The sequence below is a fragment of the Lycorma delicatula genome, chromosome 9 (assembly GCF_047948215.1).
Source record: "Lycorma delicatula isolate Av1 chromosome 9, ASM4794821v1, whole genome shotgun sequence".
NCBI lineage: Eukaryota > Metazoa > Arthropoda > Insecta > Hemiptera > Fulgoridae > Lycorma > Lycorma delicatula.
The window spans coordinates 112597808-112617253 of NC_134463.1; the positions used below are offsets into that span (position 1 = coordinate 112597808).

A 19446-nucleotide genomic window follows, 5' to 3' on the forward strand; every position below is an offset into this window, starting at 1 on the left:
CACAGAGCTTTGGATGGCCAAGAATATCCACTATAAATTTTTGGAAAATCTTTGTAAACTTTTTTTGCAATTTCATTGTTAGATTAAAATAATGAAACAATAGGGAAATCATAAGAGTATTAAATGGTGGGTTGAAAAAGATTCCTATTTATTGAGAGCCAAGTACTAATTTTATAAATTTTAATTTCTATTTAAAGAAGTAAAATTTGTTTTGTAATTTCTTAATGAAGTAATGTAACGATGAAATCGTACTATAAAGAAAACACAGGTTTTCATAATTCCAAAATGTTTTCTTTAAATAGACTGTAGCTTACAACATACAACAATAAAACTAAAGAACAAGTTGTAACATCTCATTAAACTGTTTGTATGACATATTTAAAAACTAAGCCTTTTCTTTCATGAGAAACACTACATTTTCATGACAAACATTTTTTAGTACTGAACATTTATGGGCACCAGACTCAACCAATAATAGCATTTTTATGCATAAATTGATTTAAATATCATTCATTAAAGAGAAGTAGAAATAATTCCCATTAAAAAACCATTTCTTAAGATTAAAATTACGCATTGCAATTACTTATAGTAATGAATATAAATATTCTGTTTAATTATTTACAAACTATCAAATGTATAACACAAAATTCCACATTATGAAAAAATGATATGATCAGAAGTTTATAAATAAATCTTTATATGTAAAAAAAAGCCAATAAAATGTAAACCAGACCAAAAAACTGATATGAATACAAAGATAGCAATGGAAAAAGCAGAATTTAAAATAAAAGTTTAAATGAAAATATTAAAATGAACAGATTCTGTAAACGAAAAAGAAATTCTTGTGATGACAAATTAAAAGATTATTTGGTATGCTACAAGGAAATGGAGTAGAAAATATTTAAAAAAAAATACTATAGAGAAAATATAGAGAGAAAACAATGTAATGAATAAAAACAGACGATTTTTTTTTTTTAAAGAAATTTAGAACTAAAATCCTGTAAAGGAATAAACAGAAACATAACATCAAGGCAGATGTTTTAATGATGACTACTTTTATAATTTAAAATTCATTTTCCCAGCTATGTTTTCTTAATTATAAGTGATTTTTAGGCCTAATAAATTTTCTATGTATAACTTACTAGATGTAATGCCTACATTATAACGACTATACGCTGTATGCTAATATTATATTTCTATTTTATGAACCGACTGCTAAATTGTAACTAATAATATAACTTGTTGCAATCACCACAGTCTTAAACCAAGATAAATATACAGCAGAACATAATTATATTTTTAAGACCAATCTCTTGATTATATAAGAATCAAGTTTTGTCAAGCAGTCATGGACATATTCCATACTTTATACTTATATACTATAAGTATGGAAGTATACTTATATAGTTCCACATTTGCTATACACAAAAAATTTAATCAATGTTATTACTAATAAATAAATTAAATTTCTGTATAAAAGGTAGGTCGTTCAATTCTTAATATACGGAAGACTTTTGGTAATAAATAAAGTGTAATAAATTCTATCATTACATAAGTGAGATACTTAGAACATAAATCGATTGTTAACTTAACATTATCTTTTTCTAACTGTGTAGCAGTCATCGATTCATTTATATTATGATTGTCTTCCTCATTAGCTTCTCTGTTGGAATTTGAAGTTTTACTTGCTCTGTAATGAAGTACAGCATAATAAATTGATTTACACAGCGCACGAGTCCCAACAATACAACACATACCGATTACCGTTCTTAGAGCACCTAAACCTACAATAAAAATCAACAAACATATCACAAATATTCAAGTTACAATCAAGGAACATATTTTAGGAAAATTATCTTTTTGAGGGAAAATGGAAATGAGCCTTTCATTTATATACAAATCAGTCTAAATTACTATGTCCCCTAGTTTATTATATAATTCTTATTTTTTTAGAAAATGGTTATCAATAAGTTCATAAAACTTTCATACGTTTCATAGTTTCCCCTTTCTGAATCCCTTCTTAGATATAAGTGTTCTGTTGATGAAATTCTGTTGAAGTTATAAAAATGTTACAGATTGGTTTAATGGAAATTGTGTCATAATTTACTTACATTTAAACCTAACAGTGGCAAAATCATACCTGTGATGTTAGTAACTATGATTGTAGCAGCAATATTGCAACCAGTGTTAATTTCAAGGTTTTATTCAGTCGCTTTTTTATCCTTTAATACTGCTTCCTTCTACAGAATACTAAACATTCTAATTTCCTTTTACAATAATCATACAAAACTTCTCTTTAAAAGAAAAAAAATATCCCTTTCAAATGAAATACGTAAGTGTTTAATATTATAATATGACATAGAACATATTACAATATTATTGCCATATTGTAATATGGCAGAGAATAGTAATTTCATCTTAAACAGCATTTCTGTTTACATTTTGTATCCATTTGTAGAATGATAGGAATGGGGGGGGGGGGGATGAAAGGAAATAGAAAAGAGAAATAACATGAGATATATTGAAAAGTGAAAACATACAAATAAGATAAAAGAAAATGGAGGAGATGAGTAAATACTGTGACTGATCAGTCACTGTGTTCCCAGTCAGTGACTAGGAATGAGCCAGTTTAGTATAAATTTTAAACTATTAAAATAAAAGCTATTATACTACCAGACCTGGAAGTATGTGTATAGGAAAATGCAATTACTGATATGGCTTACCAGGCTTGACATAGTTGCAGATGTAGTGTAATGTAAGTGTAAATGTACTGGTAAACATGGAGTCTGGAACAGACTCAGGTCAACCACTCCTGAGAGCAACTCCCTAACTAACTTAAAGATAATTAACTGATGACTTCCTTAGATTCTTAGCCCTGTGGAGGATGGTTGAGGAGATCTGATGTTATCATAGAGTATAGATAGAATAGCAACCTGGATGGCTAGGGGCCCCCTGCCTGGGTGCTTACTTCACCAAGATAGGCGTTTTGGCACTAAGCCCCAATTAACCGAGATATTTGTTGTCACAATGAGAATGGATGTGAGGAGAACAGTGTGACAGAGCTGTGATGTAGGCGTTGACCTTGCTCCTGAAAGCGAACTAGAGCAGAGAGAGATCGAGGTTGATTAAATTTATGAATCTGTTTCTTGATTTTTAAGTAAATCAAGAGGACTTTGATTAAATTGAATTGTAGGAAAAAATCGTCATTGCGATCAATACTTGTTTTGCTAGTATGAGGATCGTAGTTTTGGTGTTTAAAGACTCAATCAAGAAATGATCTTAGTGCATAGCCTAACTGAAGTTAGATATAGAAAGAGTTTTTGTGTGAAAACTTAGGTGTTAGAGGAAGGTGCAGGAATAATACTTCTGCAAATCTGTTAATATGATACTAGAGGATTTAAGTTATGGTAGGTGGTCATGGTTGGAAGAGGACATAAAAAGGCAATATTAGGTTGTATAAATACACTGATAGAAATATCTGCCGAGGCATTTGCATCAGTGGCATCCTGACAGAGGCCAATAGACGATCAGAGGTTTAATAGATGACCTCTGGTAAAGTCCATCAAGGCTAGGAATAGAGGGGGTGGTATCACTGGGTTCTAGGAATAGAGGGGGTGGTATCACTGGGTTCATTACCCGACGAGTGTTTAAGGCAGATGTGTGTGGCCATCCTACTAAATAAAATATAGATTTTCCAAATTCACAAAATTACTTTTCTTTTTAAATACTTTCAGGTATCTGGATACAAAGACATTAAGAAAAAGAACTAATTGTTTTAGGTGATATAATTATTTTAACAGTTTTCTTAAATGAAAAGGTAATAAATAGATAAATTATACTAAGAGACATAATAAACAGAAATAATATATAACTAAATAATTGTTTTCAGCTAAAATAACTACAGATAAAACAGTTTTAAGCCAGCTAACTTAAAACAATTCCAAAAACAGCTAAAATCTATGTTTACATAAGATAAATTTTACATAACAAACAACTTTTACAACATTAAAAAAAAACTCACCTATCATCCCATAAGAAGGCCAAATAACATTATATGGTGGTGGTAACGAAGGTTCATGCATCTCACCCAACTGATAATTGGTCCAAGCACCAATAATAACACCCACACAAACACTAATCACTAATGTTGTATCACCCCTAAAGTAACAAAAAAATGTAAAATTTAAGTTTAAATTTTATATAATCACAAGTCAAAATTTTTGCTGCAAAATAAAGAACTTCCCAACCTTCAAAAATAAAACTGATGTGGACACCACATAACTATCTTGTACGCCTATTAAATTACATATACACATTTTTTTTTAAATGAAGTACATAAAATTTTATTTCACTAATAACTTCAGATATTTTTTCTTTTTTTTTATTGTAATTATTGAATCATTATTTATTGTAAGTTTTTTTACAATCAGAGGTTAATAACACTGCCCAACAATGAAAATGTTCAGGCTCAAAAATAGCTTATTCTTAGGTATTTTCATCTGGAGAATTCAAAACACCATAAAAATGACCCATTAGGCCTTGTTTTGGAGCTACACTACACGTCAATTTTTACCTATCTATGTTTTTATTTTGGGAATAATTTTGTTTTTGGTCTTGTCATACCAGTTACATATGACAAAACACAACGTTCTCCAGGTATTGTTTGTAGGTTGTAAACATTATTACTGTTGCTATGACTGTGAGTTTCATATTGTTTGTGTTGTAATTAGTGCAGAATTTCTGGTTTTCAGTGCTTTTGAAGGGAAAAATTTGTTAAATGAAAATGCCACAAAAATGTGTAAACTCAGTGAATAATTTTTGTTACATTTGTGGCAAAATAACATATTCATCACAGAAATGCAATCTGACACCTCTTGTGAAGAGTGCCTATCAGCATTATTTTGATATGAAGGTAAAGGACCAGGATAAGTAGTGATCGCTCTAGATATATGTTGCAAATCTTGTTCAGTTATATGAGAATGGCTGAAAAATAAAAAAAAACAATATATGGCTTTTGTGCCCATAGTTTGGCAGGAACATACAAACCATATAGATAACTATTATTTTTGCTTGACTTCACCTATAAAGGCTGGATTGTCAATGAAGACAAGAGGAACAGTTCAATACCCTAATCTTCCATCTGCTATTCAATCTATTTCACATTCAGATAGTTTACCAATTCCTACTCCACTCTAAAATTATGAGCTTGAAGTAAAAAATGAACAGTGTGGAAGATGAAAAACCCAACAAGCCTTCCATATCCCATGATTCTGATTTTGATGAAAAAGATGATAAACCACACAGATTGAGTTACACAAAATTGAGTGATCTCATTCGAGACCTTGATTTGTCAAAGGAGAAGGCAGAACCTTTAGGATTACGACTACAGTAATGGAATCTTCTCCAACATGATGTCAGGGTCTCACAGTACAGACATCGTCATAGGGATCTGCTTTCTTTTTAGAAGAAAAACAATCTTGTTGTTTGCTGTGATCTTAATGGCTTAATGAAATGTTTGAATTTGAATCATGAATCCAACTGAGTGAAGGCTATTTATAGACTCCTCCAAGCTTAGTTTGAAAGATGTATTACTTTAAGAAGGAAGACAGTTGCCATAATGGCAACCATCTTCCTTCTATTCCTGATGGTCATGCAGTTCACATGAAGGAGACTTATGCAAACATGGCAATCCTCCTAGACTCAATTAAATTTGCTAAACACAAGTGGAAAATCTGTGGTGATCTAAAAGTCATCGCTATACTCTTAGGAATGCAACTGGGGTACACTAAGTGAAACCTTAACTCTAGTGAGAAAAGTGTCGTTGCCAAGCCTCTCGTGGACCCAAAACGTATTCTTTTTCCACCCCTTCATATAAAGCTGGGTTTGGTGAAAAATTTTGTCAAAATGATGAACCGAGAAGGTCAGCCCTTTAAGTACTTAAGAAACAAATTTCACTCATTAAGTGATGCAAAAGTTTAAGGAAGGTATTTTTGTTGGGCCACAAATTTGACAACTTGTAAAAGATCCTGTGTTTGACCAAATTTTGGATACTTTATTTCGTACAAGGAAGTAAAAAGAATGAAAAAAACATTTATCCAGTTGATAATTTGTATTTGCATACAGACTGAAATAACTGCCATGTTATACAATGATCCAAGTAAATCTAAGAATTTTTTTTTTCACTTATAATAGGTTTTAAAGAAAGATATTAGAACAAAATTTCAAGTTCAAAAAAATTACTAATTAATATAATAATGTTGATTTCCCTCGCTTTCAATTGCTTAACTTTTTTATCTACCTGATTAATGGGATTCTATACATGTTGTTAAAGTGGAAAACCTATTTTCCAAATGAATTTACTTCTCATTTTAAAGGAATATTTACTGTTAGAGCAGTAGTAAAGTTGTAAGCCTATTAATTGATTTGTGTGCAGAAGATAATAATTGGGTGCTTGAAAAAGTAACAATATAAAATGTACAAGAAGTGATAAAAAAATGAGAATTTTATTTTGCATTGTTTTTTTGTTTGAATTAGTACTTTTCCCACATGATGACAGTACTATCTATAATTATATCAATATTTTCACCCATATTAGATGCAGAGTTCAAATTTGGCAGCCTAATAATTAAGATATATTTTATTATGAGTTATTTTGTTTCAAAATTATCGAATAAAGAATTTAGATTAAATTTTGTGTTAAAAAGGAATAAACCGAATGAAATGGTGAGGCTGTTACGTCAATTCCAAGGGTTACAAGTGGTACAAATGGTTTTAAGAAGAATGCCATGAAGAAGTTGAAGATAACAAAAGGGCTGGACATCCAAATCAAATCAACATATGAAAATATCAATGTAAAGGACATTGTGTCCAATAACCATTGAATCGCTATTAGAGAACTTCTGAAGAGGTGAGAATCTCTTAAGGCTCATGTAAAACAACTTTGGCTGACTTTTGGGTAGGAAATAAACTACTTTTGGGTAAGCAAATTTTGTTCCACAACTGTTGAAATCTTTAACAAAAACAATATCACAGAACTGTTAGCTGACATCGCTGATAACTCAGATTAATCCCAATGGAAGCTTTCTGAAGAATCAAATCCAAAAAAAAGCATGCAGAGTTTCAATGAATGTTAAGGTTCTTCTGTTTTTTTTTTATTACAAAGGCAATATCCGTTATTAATTCTCCCCACAAGATAGTATGGTCACTAAACAGTAGTTTTATGCAGTTTACGTAAGACAACCCAAAGATAATGATGACAAATGTGGGCAAATCATTCTCGCATTTTGCACTACAATAATCCCGCAGTAATCACTTCACTATTAATTGGTGATTATTTAACCAAAGATTACACCATACTGATGCTCCAGCTTCTGTATTCTCCAGACATGGCTCCTGGCGACTTTTTTTGTTCCCACTAATTAGAAAACTTTAAAAGGATAACAATTTTCAATAAGAAATAAATTTTTAAAATTCACTAAGTGAAATTAAGCTATATAAAAAAATGTTTTCTACAAATGTTATGAGGATAGGAAGACGTTTTGGTATAAGTTTGTTGCATATCTGAAGGGCTACTTTGAAGGGGACAATATCAATATTGAATAATAAATTCATGTTACCTACTATAAATTACAAAGTAAATATTAAAACTAGGAAATATAAAAAAAGAGGATATATATACTTTGCATGGATGTTTTTATGACTAGTTACTTAAATTTTAGAATATATTAGTAACAAAAAATTAATTATAATTTATTTCAGGAGTGTTGGATGTTGGGTGTGGAAACATGTAAGACCTAACCCCTTGCACAAAAAGTTTAATTTTTTTATATCCTGGAGGAATTACATTGTTTTACATGAAGTTTACCTATAGTCACATTTTATATTAATAAAATTATATATATTCTTATAGTCCAATAAATAAAATAAAATAATTCAGACTATTCAGTTTATAAATTAAGTCAATGTCTTGAAATCTCAATTATTACTTTTTTTATAATAAATTTATGTGATATAAATATAACCACTTTCTTTTAAAAATTCACACATATTTTTACTTAGAAAATTTAAAAAATGCAGTTTATAAAACCAATTCACCATGAAGACAACTGGACAATACAATTATATTCATATTTGTATACACCTTTATGAATATAAAGGTATGCTCAATTGAGATTAAAAGTAATAAAGAATACATATCAACAATATCTAACCAACATGCTTCAGAACTTCTACGAACAGAAATATTTTTTAAATAAGTATTATTTTTTAAAAGGTACAATTTGAAACAAACCAAATCAGTTGAAAAACAAGTTGCTGTTTTTAAAAATAAACAAGTTAAAAATAAATATTTATAAAAAAAATAGATTCAACAAAGGCTGGTTTAAAAAAGTAGAAAACAATCTTAAAACTTTAAAAATCTCCAAAGAAACCTGTTTAAATAAAGACAAATTTAGAAAATTAATCAAAAATCTAAGTTTCCAAAGAAGAAGGTTAAGAGGAGTATAAGAAGAAAGTGGTACAAAAACAACAAAAGAGAGAAAAAATGAAAAAATATTGGGAAAACAAAAGAAATTCCAAACTACTATGCAAATGTGATCCTTAGTGGCCCAGACGAAAAAAGAAGGCAATACTATTTATTTTTATAATTTTGATCAGGTGTCTCTCACCTCCTTTCTTTTGATATAAAAATAGCTTTCTGCTGTTTCTTAATCTTTCTGAAGATTTTTGTAAGAAACAAAATTTTAAAAAGTTTTAATACATCAGGCAACATTTTGTACGACAAAATATCATCTTACAAACATCACAGTTGGCAGACATGATAATAACTTGTAGTTAAGTTAGTTGGTAGTAATTTCTCAATTGCTAACTTACCAGCTTTGAACAGAATGGATGCTCAATTAGATTATAAATTTCTGGTGGTACCACATTTTTACTGCTCTGCTATGACAACTGGTTTGTTTATAAAAGAAAACAATAAATTTAAAATCAGTTTTAGACTAGCATTTGTATACTAAAATAACAAAATGGATGTACTAGTTAACATTAATGTGTGCTCATTACAAATTTTTACAGTAAGATTAACCCAGATTCTGGATAAGAAGTTAGCATCACTGGAGATCAGTTGTTATTACAACTGTTCTATAATACTGTATGATCCTAGTTCTAACCTAGTAATATATAATAGTTACTTTCAATGAATTTTTAATTCTGAGTGATTTATTGAGTATCATTTAACAACAATGAAACAGGGATGATTAGTGTAAAACTGGATAACATATATATATAGCAAACTGCAATAGGACTTGAGCTTACGGTGAGACAATATAAACAAACAAATACCAGATGTACAAAAAACAGTATCAGTGTTTTAATTTGTTATAAGATCTCTTGGATAAGATGTACAGAGTTGATTTAAGACTACAATCAAAGAGAAGAAAGAATGTTTTAGATGTGCATGAAGCCATAAATTAATCCCTTACCTTTCCATTTGATAATGCCACTAGCAAAGATAACAACTGAACAGAAAGCCTTCCTTGTTTTGTAGTTAGTTAAATGTGAATCTGTAGTTACAGTTCAACATGTATTCCATACAAAGTTTAATTGTGGTCCTCGGATTGATAACATTCATTGATCGCACAATCGGTTTGAAATGACCAGATATCAGTATAAAGGGAAAAGAATGGGAAAACCAAGGGTTTCTGAGACACCCTTGTATAGTTGTAATTCCTGTATAGTCTTAATTAAAATATCTGTTAGGAAGGTCAGCTGAAAATTAGCAATTACAATGATGAAACGTATGTATCCATACCTTTTACAGCTGTTACAGGCTTTGAAGACTACGATGTGCATGCCAACTTTGCAATCAAAATGTTGTAGCATGATGACAAGTTTCTTGATCATAATGTATTTAGTGATGAGTTAACATTTCATCTTAGTAGAAAAATGAACAAACAATGTCTGTAACTGCAAATCCAAAAATCATGAACTCCTACAATGCAAAAGGGAGTCCCTAAAATTAAATGTTTTCTATTCAATATCCTGACAACAAATTTACGGGACTTTTTTTTACTGAAGCAAGCGGAACAGGAGAGTCTTAATTGGATATGCCATGTTTCTGGCTCTTTCCTCGGCTCAAAGGTAGACTAGAGAATTTTATGACAAGATGGTCCACCTCCTCATTACAGTACATCTGTAGAGGATTGGTTGAATAATATTTTCCCAAACTGCTGGATCGGTTGGTACGGAACCAATAACAGCTTGTTCGTGGTGACCTCCAAGGTCACGTGTTCTGACCACATGTGATTTCTTCCTTTGGGCTTTTATGAAGGATCTTGTGTATGTCCCTCTGCCATCTACTGATTTACCCAATTTGAGGCAAAGGATTGAAACAGTTGTCACTTATATTACTCCAGATATGCTTGTTAAAGTATGGGATGACCTCAGACTTGTAGGGAAAACTGTAAGAGGTACCTTCCATTTTATTTGTGGTTCAATATTAAAATCAAGGTTAAGAGACATTAAATAACTTTAAAACCCCGATATTTTTTTTTTGCAGACCTATATATTTACTCTATGATTAAAATTAATACACAAGATAACAATACCTTGTTGGTGTCCAGCGGCCTTTCCCTTTTGGATAATAAGCAATAAGCAATATGCTGACAATAACAAGAACTAATGGTGTCCACTTGTTAGTTAATAATATGTGATCTAAACTATCAACCATAGGGACAAGTGGAATCATCAAAACTAGCACCAGCAACAAACCAGCAACTACATCCTGTGTTAAAAATAAAACAAAAAAACCAAATTTAATAGCTTAATGAATATCTCAATTAATTATAAACACCTTGTATTTTACATGGAATAAAGTGTTCACTTAACATACATTGATTGACAATTTACTAAACAAAACTTTTTTTGTCATCAATCTTTATTTTCTATATTCTCTTCTTTTCTTACAGTTAATATTTTGCAACCATACACTATTCAAATATTTTCAGCAATTTCTAATTTTAAGATCTACACCTGATAACAGATTTTTCTTCACAAAAGCTCTTTTTGTTCATATCAGACTGCTTTTGATACATTTCTTACTTTCAGTGTTTACAAATCCATCCTTTTTAATTTTACTACCTACATAGAATTTTAGGTAGATTTCATAAGAAAGTTACCTAAATAATGGGTACCATGATTCAACTTTCGGAAAATTTCAAACATATCTTCACGTTTCACATCTCCCAGACCCCAAAACCACTGTCAGCTCAAAAGTTTACATATATATAAATTTATATATACATTTCATTTTCTTGTGGACACGATAACTGCTGTAATTTTGCGTCGATCACTTTGAAATTATTCCTTAAAAATAATTTACCCAAAATCTTGGTCGAGTTCATTAACAGCCAAAATCGGACCATGGGATGGAAATGGGGAGGCTTTTTCGGAAAAACAGAATAGAATCTATAACTTTTTTATTAAGTAAAATATCACATTCGTTTAAAGTTCCTACTATTCTTTGGATAAGAGTCTAAAACTTATTTCTGTAAAGGTTTTTGATATCACCAACCATTGGCCCAGCGGGTGGAAAAAATGTGGTTTCAAAGAAAAAAAATCATACCTCCCTTAATAGGCACAGTATTGAATCGGTTTAAAGTGGTTGTTAATCCTCTAAACATTACCTAAAACTTTTCTCTGAAACAATTTTTGATATGACCAACCCTTACGGCAAGGGATGACCAAAATACTGCTGGAATTGTAAGATGGGTGAAATCTACCTCTGCCTTCCAGCGTGCTGAAAGAGATTTTTATTTTTATTTTTGGTATTAAGTTCTTTCACCTTAACATTCAATTAATATGATCTTCCTTTATGTAGTATTTTATTAATGTTGTTTTATTCTTATTTGTTTTCAAATTAATAACTCCCCTATCAATAAAACCACCTCACTCACAATTTTCTCATTTTTACTTTCTGTCAAAAGAATAGTGTCAGCGAATTTGAAATTTTTATTTTCTCTTCTCTATTTATTTATATTCTAATTTATTTTTTAATTCTCATAATGATTCTTCTGTGTAAAAGTTAAAACACACACACTAGAGTTTTTTTCTCTTTATCCTTCACTTAATCACAGCTGCCTAATCCTTCAATAGGCTGTAACTTATTCAACTTTCTTGTAAATGCATATCATATTTCTACATATAACTGTACTTATAAAGCAACTTGTCATGACTGACTGATTCATCAGTGCCCAGCAAAAACTACTGAAGATAAATCAATAAAAATCTGTATATATGTTGTTCTTATGGTGTAAGTGCACACTAAGAAAGGATTTTTTGAAATTCTGAGTTTAAAGGGTTAAAATTAACAATGAAATTTACTATTTTTTCCCTCTCAGTAACAAATGAAGATAAGAACTTGATTTCTGGTATGTGCAATCTTTTTGTGATTATGTAAAAACCAATTTCTAGACTTTTTTGAAATTCAAGTATAAAAGGTTCAAATGGATTTTTGAATCTTTTTAAATCTGAATACTTTTTTAATTTCTCAGTAACAAATGAAGATATCAACTTGATTTTTGATGTTTTTAATTTTCATGTGAATATCCAAAAACTAATTTCTAAATGTTATGAAATTCTGAGTTTAAATAAGGGTTAAAATAAAGTTTGATTTTTTTTTAAAAACTTTTTTTTTTTTAATTTCTTTGCAACAAATGAAGATATCAACCTAATTTTTGATGTATGTAATATTCATGTGAATATCTAAAAACTACTTTCGGGTTTTTTTTAATTTTGATTTTTTAAGGGTGTAACAGTGTGCGGTGCAGCAGCTCAACCAACCCAAATAAAACACTTCCTCTGTTACTACTGTAAGTGCAACATGACTGGCTACACTTGCCTCTGTTACGTGACTAAAATACAAAAACTTAAAAGAATTAAATTGTCTTACTTAAATAAGAAACAATTGTCAGATAATATTAAGAAGTGGGCAAAATACATTTTACCTGTATGAAGAATGGATAACCAGTTAGAAGAAATATGGAGAAAGACTATTTTGAAACCCACATTCTTAAGATCACTCAAAGTTTTGGGTCCTATACAAACCAAATTGTTGCTCTGAAGAAATTACAATATACTGATATTTTTTATAAATTGAACAGGCTTTAATTTTTATTCATCATAATTATTCTCACAGGCATGAGTTTATTAACATAGTATGGTCCAGTGGGCAGAGTCCTGTGGCTAGACACGAAGGGCAAACTTTGCTATTTACCAACTTATTTTTTTTTTAATTTGATACCTGAAATAACAATGTCTCATATAGGGAAAGAAAATCACTAAATACATTTGAACATAAATACTTAATTTCAAAAAAACAATGAGTAACCCAATACAATAAACTGAAAAGTAATAAAAATAATAAAATTAAATGAAATAAAAACTTAAAAGCAAATAAGTACAACTAAAGAGATACTATTCAACATTTTTTTTAAATATTCATTTATATTAACAATGAGTATCACAAAAAAATAACAAAATGTGGCAATGATTGTTTAAATTCTCTTTGAAGGAATAAATAAAGATTCTACCAACTGTATGCATCTATTTACATAATATTTTTAAAATATCAGTTTATACAAATAAGTTGACACAAGTTTATTTTTAAAAAAAATATATATATAGATACATGATTTTAAAAATATAACAGAAACAATAAAAAATCTACATTTCTGGTACTTACTTACACAGACCTCGACTAACATATAATTATAATAAAAGAAAAACATATAATTTGAAATGTTTTAGATTTTAGAATGTATTATATTCACAAACCTTTTGTAGTACAGTCTGAAAACTGATTACTCATAAACACTAATTAAAATGTTGCCACCTGTGAAGAATGCATATTACCTTTATAATTTACTATGAAATATGATTTCTAATTACCCTTTACAATGGATCATTGTGATACTTTGAAGCAGACCAAAATTTTAGATCAGTCTTTACATGTCACACATGTGCTATTATTTTACATTATTGTTTGTTTTTTTTCATTTCCCCCTACATGATCTGTATTAGACTAGATTTTTCCCTTCTATTAATTTAGGAATTACCTAAAATATTACTTTAACAACTGCATAGCCCATAGGAATGGAAAAACAATTGAGATTACAATTTTTCTGTGATTACAGAATAATGAGAAGATATATGTTTTTACAATCTGGTTAATATGAACATGTAATGCAATTTTAAGACTTAAAAAATGTACAAATATAGATTGGCAAAATAAATAATATCCCTAAGGAGATGATATCTTTTTCAGTGTTTGTACTTTAATGACTGGTGATCTTGTTAAGGATGAGAACACTAACATATTTACAAGCTTATGTAATTATCCCAGTGATCTTAGAAATACGTAAAATTAATTGAATGATCTAATGGAATGATGCATAAAAGTGCACTTATAGAAGACTACAGACAAGAGGAGGAATTCAGAATAAGCCCAGTAATTATTCATCTATTCATTAAGAAAATGCAATTTAAATAAAAAAGAACTAAATCTAAGCAAGTAAGTTAATATCCAAGAGCGATCCTTAACTAGATACAGACTAGAATCAACACACTTTTTCCAAAGGACTCAGCAAAATAATTTAAGCTACTAGTTTTTAAGAGCTGGCAAAATGATTTTTTATAGAAATAGGGATTGAAACCTAGAATGATGTAAACTCCAATTAATATCTTACCAAACTTTAATCAGCATTAGTTTGGTAGCTAAAAGCCACCCAGAAGGCAACAGCCTACAAAAATTAAAGAGTTTGATATGTTTAACAATTAGTAGTGTAATTAGTTTCTATACAACAATGGTACTGGAAGTGATATTTATAACTAAGTGATGTTTTATTCCTTATTTAATATCTCTTGATTATAAAGTTGCATAGGGTCTGAATCTCAATCCTCAAGAGGGCAAAAGAAGTATTGAGGACACTAGGAAAATTTTGCAATATGACTATTTTTTATCATTTTTCAAAAAAACTCCACCACACATTATAAATTCTCCATCCTTCAAAACCAGTCTTAAAAGAAATCCTGCCATGTTTTATCAGAGATGGCTGGGCACACTCATCATCCGAAGCATCTAGGAGGTCATCATTGCTTACAAAACGTCTCCCTTTCAGTCTGTTCTTCAGCTGGGTGAGCAGCAAAAAGTTACATGGAGCAAGGTCAGGACAATAGGGAGGGTGTTCTAACACTGGTGTGTCAGGGCACTGGTGTTCCAGTGCTGGTCAAATATTTGGAACAAACTTTGGGCTTCCATCCTTGAGTTTGGGTACAGTTTCTTGAGAGAAACACATTTTACAGTTGTGATTGGTGGAAAGTAGTGCCTTTCTGATTGGTCAATCGTATTCGTACGCATGATTGGTTAAATAATATGCTATTTTCATTGGTTAGTTACTGAAGTAATCTCTTGGGGCGGATAATGTTAAGTATAATCTGGAATATGCTTGGATGATTCTGAATTTCTATTATTTTATTTTTATCGGCTTGCCTTTGGAAGGATTTGAAAGGTATTTGGGTCATATTTAATTCTTTTTACGCCCTTTAGTGGACTGTTATGAAGAGCCAAACGTTAAATATATTTTCATCAAATCGCACTATTATTTTAATGAATCTTCATGTTTTACATATCCTAACAGTCTCCACCATTGTAAAATTTAATATAAAACGTATTTACTACTACATACGGTTTTTTTTACGATTACCCGTTAAAATATACTTGCATTTGAATGATAAATAATTAAAAAAAGTTATTAGTATACCACTTTTTCGGGGGTAGGGAAAGCTTGGGCTAAAAAGACCCCACCATGCCAGATGTGAGATCTTTTTTCCCCATGTCAGTTAAGGGTTAACATAATAAATTGTTATTAAATGAAGTATATTAATTTATATTAGAATATATACTACTTAATCCATTAATATCAGTTCTATTGTGTATGGAATTTTTACATTCGAAAATATGAATCATTTCGAGTATTAACCTCCTTGTAATATTTGTATCGTAATATAAAATTTTCACTCTTTCGAAATTAAAACCGTGTTTAAATTTGTTTCATGTTTGACAGGGCAGTAACCTCATGTTTTCGATACTTATGGGTTTCTAGACGCTTTTTAGATATATGAGAAGTTTTTCCAGTGTATTTTCTGTGGCACAAGTGGTAGGGTCTCGGCCTTTCACCCGCTGGTCCTAGGTTCGAATCCCAGTCAGGTATGACATTTTTCACACACGCTACAAAGTATTCATCTCATCCTCTGCGGAAAAAAATTGCTTAACTGCGGACCCGGAGGTTAAACATAAAGAAAAAAAAAGAAAAAAGTGTATTCTCCGTGGCAATTGTTATACTGAATACCATGAACTAAATTGGATTATCGATTGGTGATTTTAATTTCGAGAAAAGGCAGTTAAAATTGTTAAAGTTTTTAAATACAACTTTGAATTCTTGTTTCATACAATTTTTAAGTTTTTCCAATAAATTTTGAACATATGGAGTGGTTATATACGGTTGTTATTCGTTTTCATCGCATCTAGGAACTGCCATGCTGTTCCTGGATGCGATGTTGTTATCATTAAAACTGCACAGTTCATAAAAGCTACCTCGGTAAATGCTGTTAATAAATTTTGTAGGGTAGATATTTTTATTAAAATATTTTCTGTTACCCCAATTATTTTTCTTCTATCGACTGAGTCCGTAAATGTTAAAACTCTTTTAGCTATATTTTTTATTACAGCGTTTTTGTAAGATATGGGATAGGCTGATAGATAGTTTTTGTATTAGATATTATTAAATAGTTGTATGACCTAGAGAGTTTTAAATAGTTATTTATTATGTGTATATATAGAATGTTGGATCCTTTTTAATAGCTATTAATTATTATTTATTAGCATCGAAATGCGCATATATCTAAAGTCTTTCAAAGTTTTTTCACTTTCTTTTTATTTATTTCTAATTTAAACACCCCTAAGGCAACCAGTCCGGCAATTATGTATCACTCGGTCACCTCAAGTTGTCGTGGCAGCAGCCTGCCTTTACTGTCTAGCCCCCTATAGAGGCAACCCACCACTAACTACAAGTTTTTTCACTTGTAGTAAACGATTATTAATTTTATATATATACTATATTATTATTATTAATATATATATATATATGTAAAATAGTTACCGTGATTTATATTTGATTTTTGTTAATTTAAAAACAGTTAATGTTTCTCAAAGGATGGGATAGATTAGATATTTAAAATAGGAGCATTTAACAGGACGGGGAAGAGAAATAAAAAGAGATTAATTAGTTAAAAATTAGTGCAAGAAATAAACATTAAAAATTTTTTATGTTTGAATAAGTTTACTTTTATTCCTTTCTTTATTTTTTTTTTTTTCCTTTTCTAAGTAGAAAGTGGAAAAAACGCTTAATGCATTTTGTAGTGCATAATTATATTACGTAAGATGCACAAATGAAATGAATTACATAAAATAAAATATTAATGCTATGACCGCACTGCCTGCTACGCTACTGCGTAATCCGGGAATGATGACCAGTTGCGTTTGTATTGCTCTCTACCGGTACATGTTTAAGTTAAATACGAATCCTCATTTTCTGTTAGTAACAAACAGGTTGATAATATTAAATAATGATTTATCTACAACATATTTTGTTTCTCGCAATAAAAAAAAATATATACATATATATGTATAATCTTAATGTTTATTTAACAGTTAGGTTTTATATTAACATCTTATTATCTATAAAAAATCTGTACATAGATTACAAAATTTACTGGAAAGATTGTAATAAGTACATACATTTCACTTTAAAAAAAAAAAAATCCTTGACATTTAAAAGGTTACAATACGTCTGTACGGAGGGTATAAGTACATAAAATATATATAATATGGGCTTCTATTACTACCAATCTATCTCCATCAACACACACATATACACGACCTTTCTTTTTCCCACCCACACTTTCATATTCTTCTGAATCAACCTTTAAACGTTATAGAATATTCTTCAAGTTGTCCTAATTATAACAGATTAACATTTTTCTTAAATGTTCACCGTTGACCAGGCTTTTTTTCTCATATTTTTATCTATTTATATATTTTTTGTCCTGTAATTATCCTGCAACAGTTACAACTATAAAGGAAAATATAATGATCGGTCAAAATTTTGAGTAAGGGCGTTTCTTCAATCTCCATATTTCCAGACCGTCCCTTTAAGTGAAAAATACAAAAAAAAACATGGAAAATTTTTGAAGGATGTTTAGCTACTGCAATGAATCTTGAAGCTTAGACTACGACGGATAGTACAGTGCCTGTTATCCAAACTGAAAACATTCAATTTAGTTTTCACGCGCAGTAGCAAATTGCTTTCATATAAATACAAATTATTTTGTGTTACTGGATGATATTATGGATTACTTCGAAGTATTTTTAATTTTGCTGTTTATACTTTATAAATGATTAAATATTTTTCCGTGAAAAGAATTGTTAAGGTATATTTTTAGATATTATAAAAATGTAGGATTATTCTCAACACGTATTATAATTACATCAGCTGACAAATGCTAAATGATAAATTAACTTTATTTTATAACTGTCCAACATATATATATATATATATATAGAATATAATCTATCGTGATTTTATTTATTATAAAAATAAACACGGACAAGCTAAGTATTATAACTCGGGAAATGAGTCAACTTTCTTAGAATCATATAAAGAAACAATATAGCTAAATTGTTTGCTCTGTCTCATAGTTTTCAAATAATTTAGTAAGCAAGTTTAAAAGTTTGAATTCTGATTGCAGAGGTCAAATGAAAGCGGAAAATTATGTAAAATGGACATAAGAGATGTTAATTCCAAATTTTCCCGATAATTCTGTCGTAATTTCTGAAAACGCATCCTATTACAATGCCTTTTTAGAAAACTCACCAATTCCCAATTTAAGAAAAATAAGATATGATTACGTGATTGAAGAAGAATTCTGTTCCTCATTCTTTCTTAATGCTGAAACTTGAGTCGTACGAATTGGTAAAACTAAACATGGAAAATTTTACTGTGTATGTATTTGACGAACTTTTACGGAAAAAAAAGAAGCATGACATACTCCGACTACCTCCATACCACCCGGATTTAAATTCTCCGTGACGGTTTGGTCTGAAGTTAAAGGATATGAAGCAAGTCATAACGTAACTTTTAATATCAAAGATGTTCAAAGGATATGTAAAAATAAAGTGTCCGACACGAATGAAAAAAATTAGAAGGTATATCGTGGTAAAGTTAAGGAAACAGAAGCTGAATATATATGACAGCCACCCTCAGTGGTAGCGTCTCGGCCTTTCATCCGGAGGTCCAGGGTTCGAATCCCGGTCAGGCATGGTATTTATATACA

At 30.0% G+C, this 19446-nt stretch overlaps 1 protein-coding gene across 1 annotated transcript; it reads right to left on the reverse strand.

The window, feature by feature from the left end:
• Positions 1 to 1461: 1461 nt before the first annotated feature.
• LOC142330732 (sphingosine-1-phosphate phosphatase 1-like) lies at positions 1462 to 19049 on the reverse strand. Its single transcript, XM_075376178.1, has 4 exons — positions 18987 to 19049; positions 10605 to 10780; positions 4022 to 4158; positions 1462 to 1784 (listed from the first exon to the last, which is right to left on the reverse strand). The coding sequence occupies exons 1-4, from the start codon at positions 19047 to 19049 to the stop codon at positions 1462 to 1464; spliced, it is 699 nt and encodes a 232-aa protein (XP_075232293.1).
• Between the last annotated feature and the right edge of the window lie 397 nt (positions 19050 to 19446).

Coding starts and splice junctions, on each gene's coding strand:
- LOC142330732 (XM_075376178.1), bottom strand. CDS start 19,049: ATGAGGAACAGAATTCTTCTTCAATCACGTAATCATATCTTATTTTTC. Junction 10,781..18,986: donor TTTTCTTAAATTGGGAATTG/GTGAGTTTTCTA, acceptor TTTTTAACACAG/GATGTAGTTGCTGGTTTGTT. Junction 1,785..4,021: donor GCCTTCTTATGGGATGATAG/GTGAGTTTTTTT, acceptor TTTTTATTGTAG/GTTTAGGTGCTCTAAGAACG.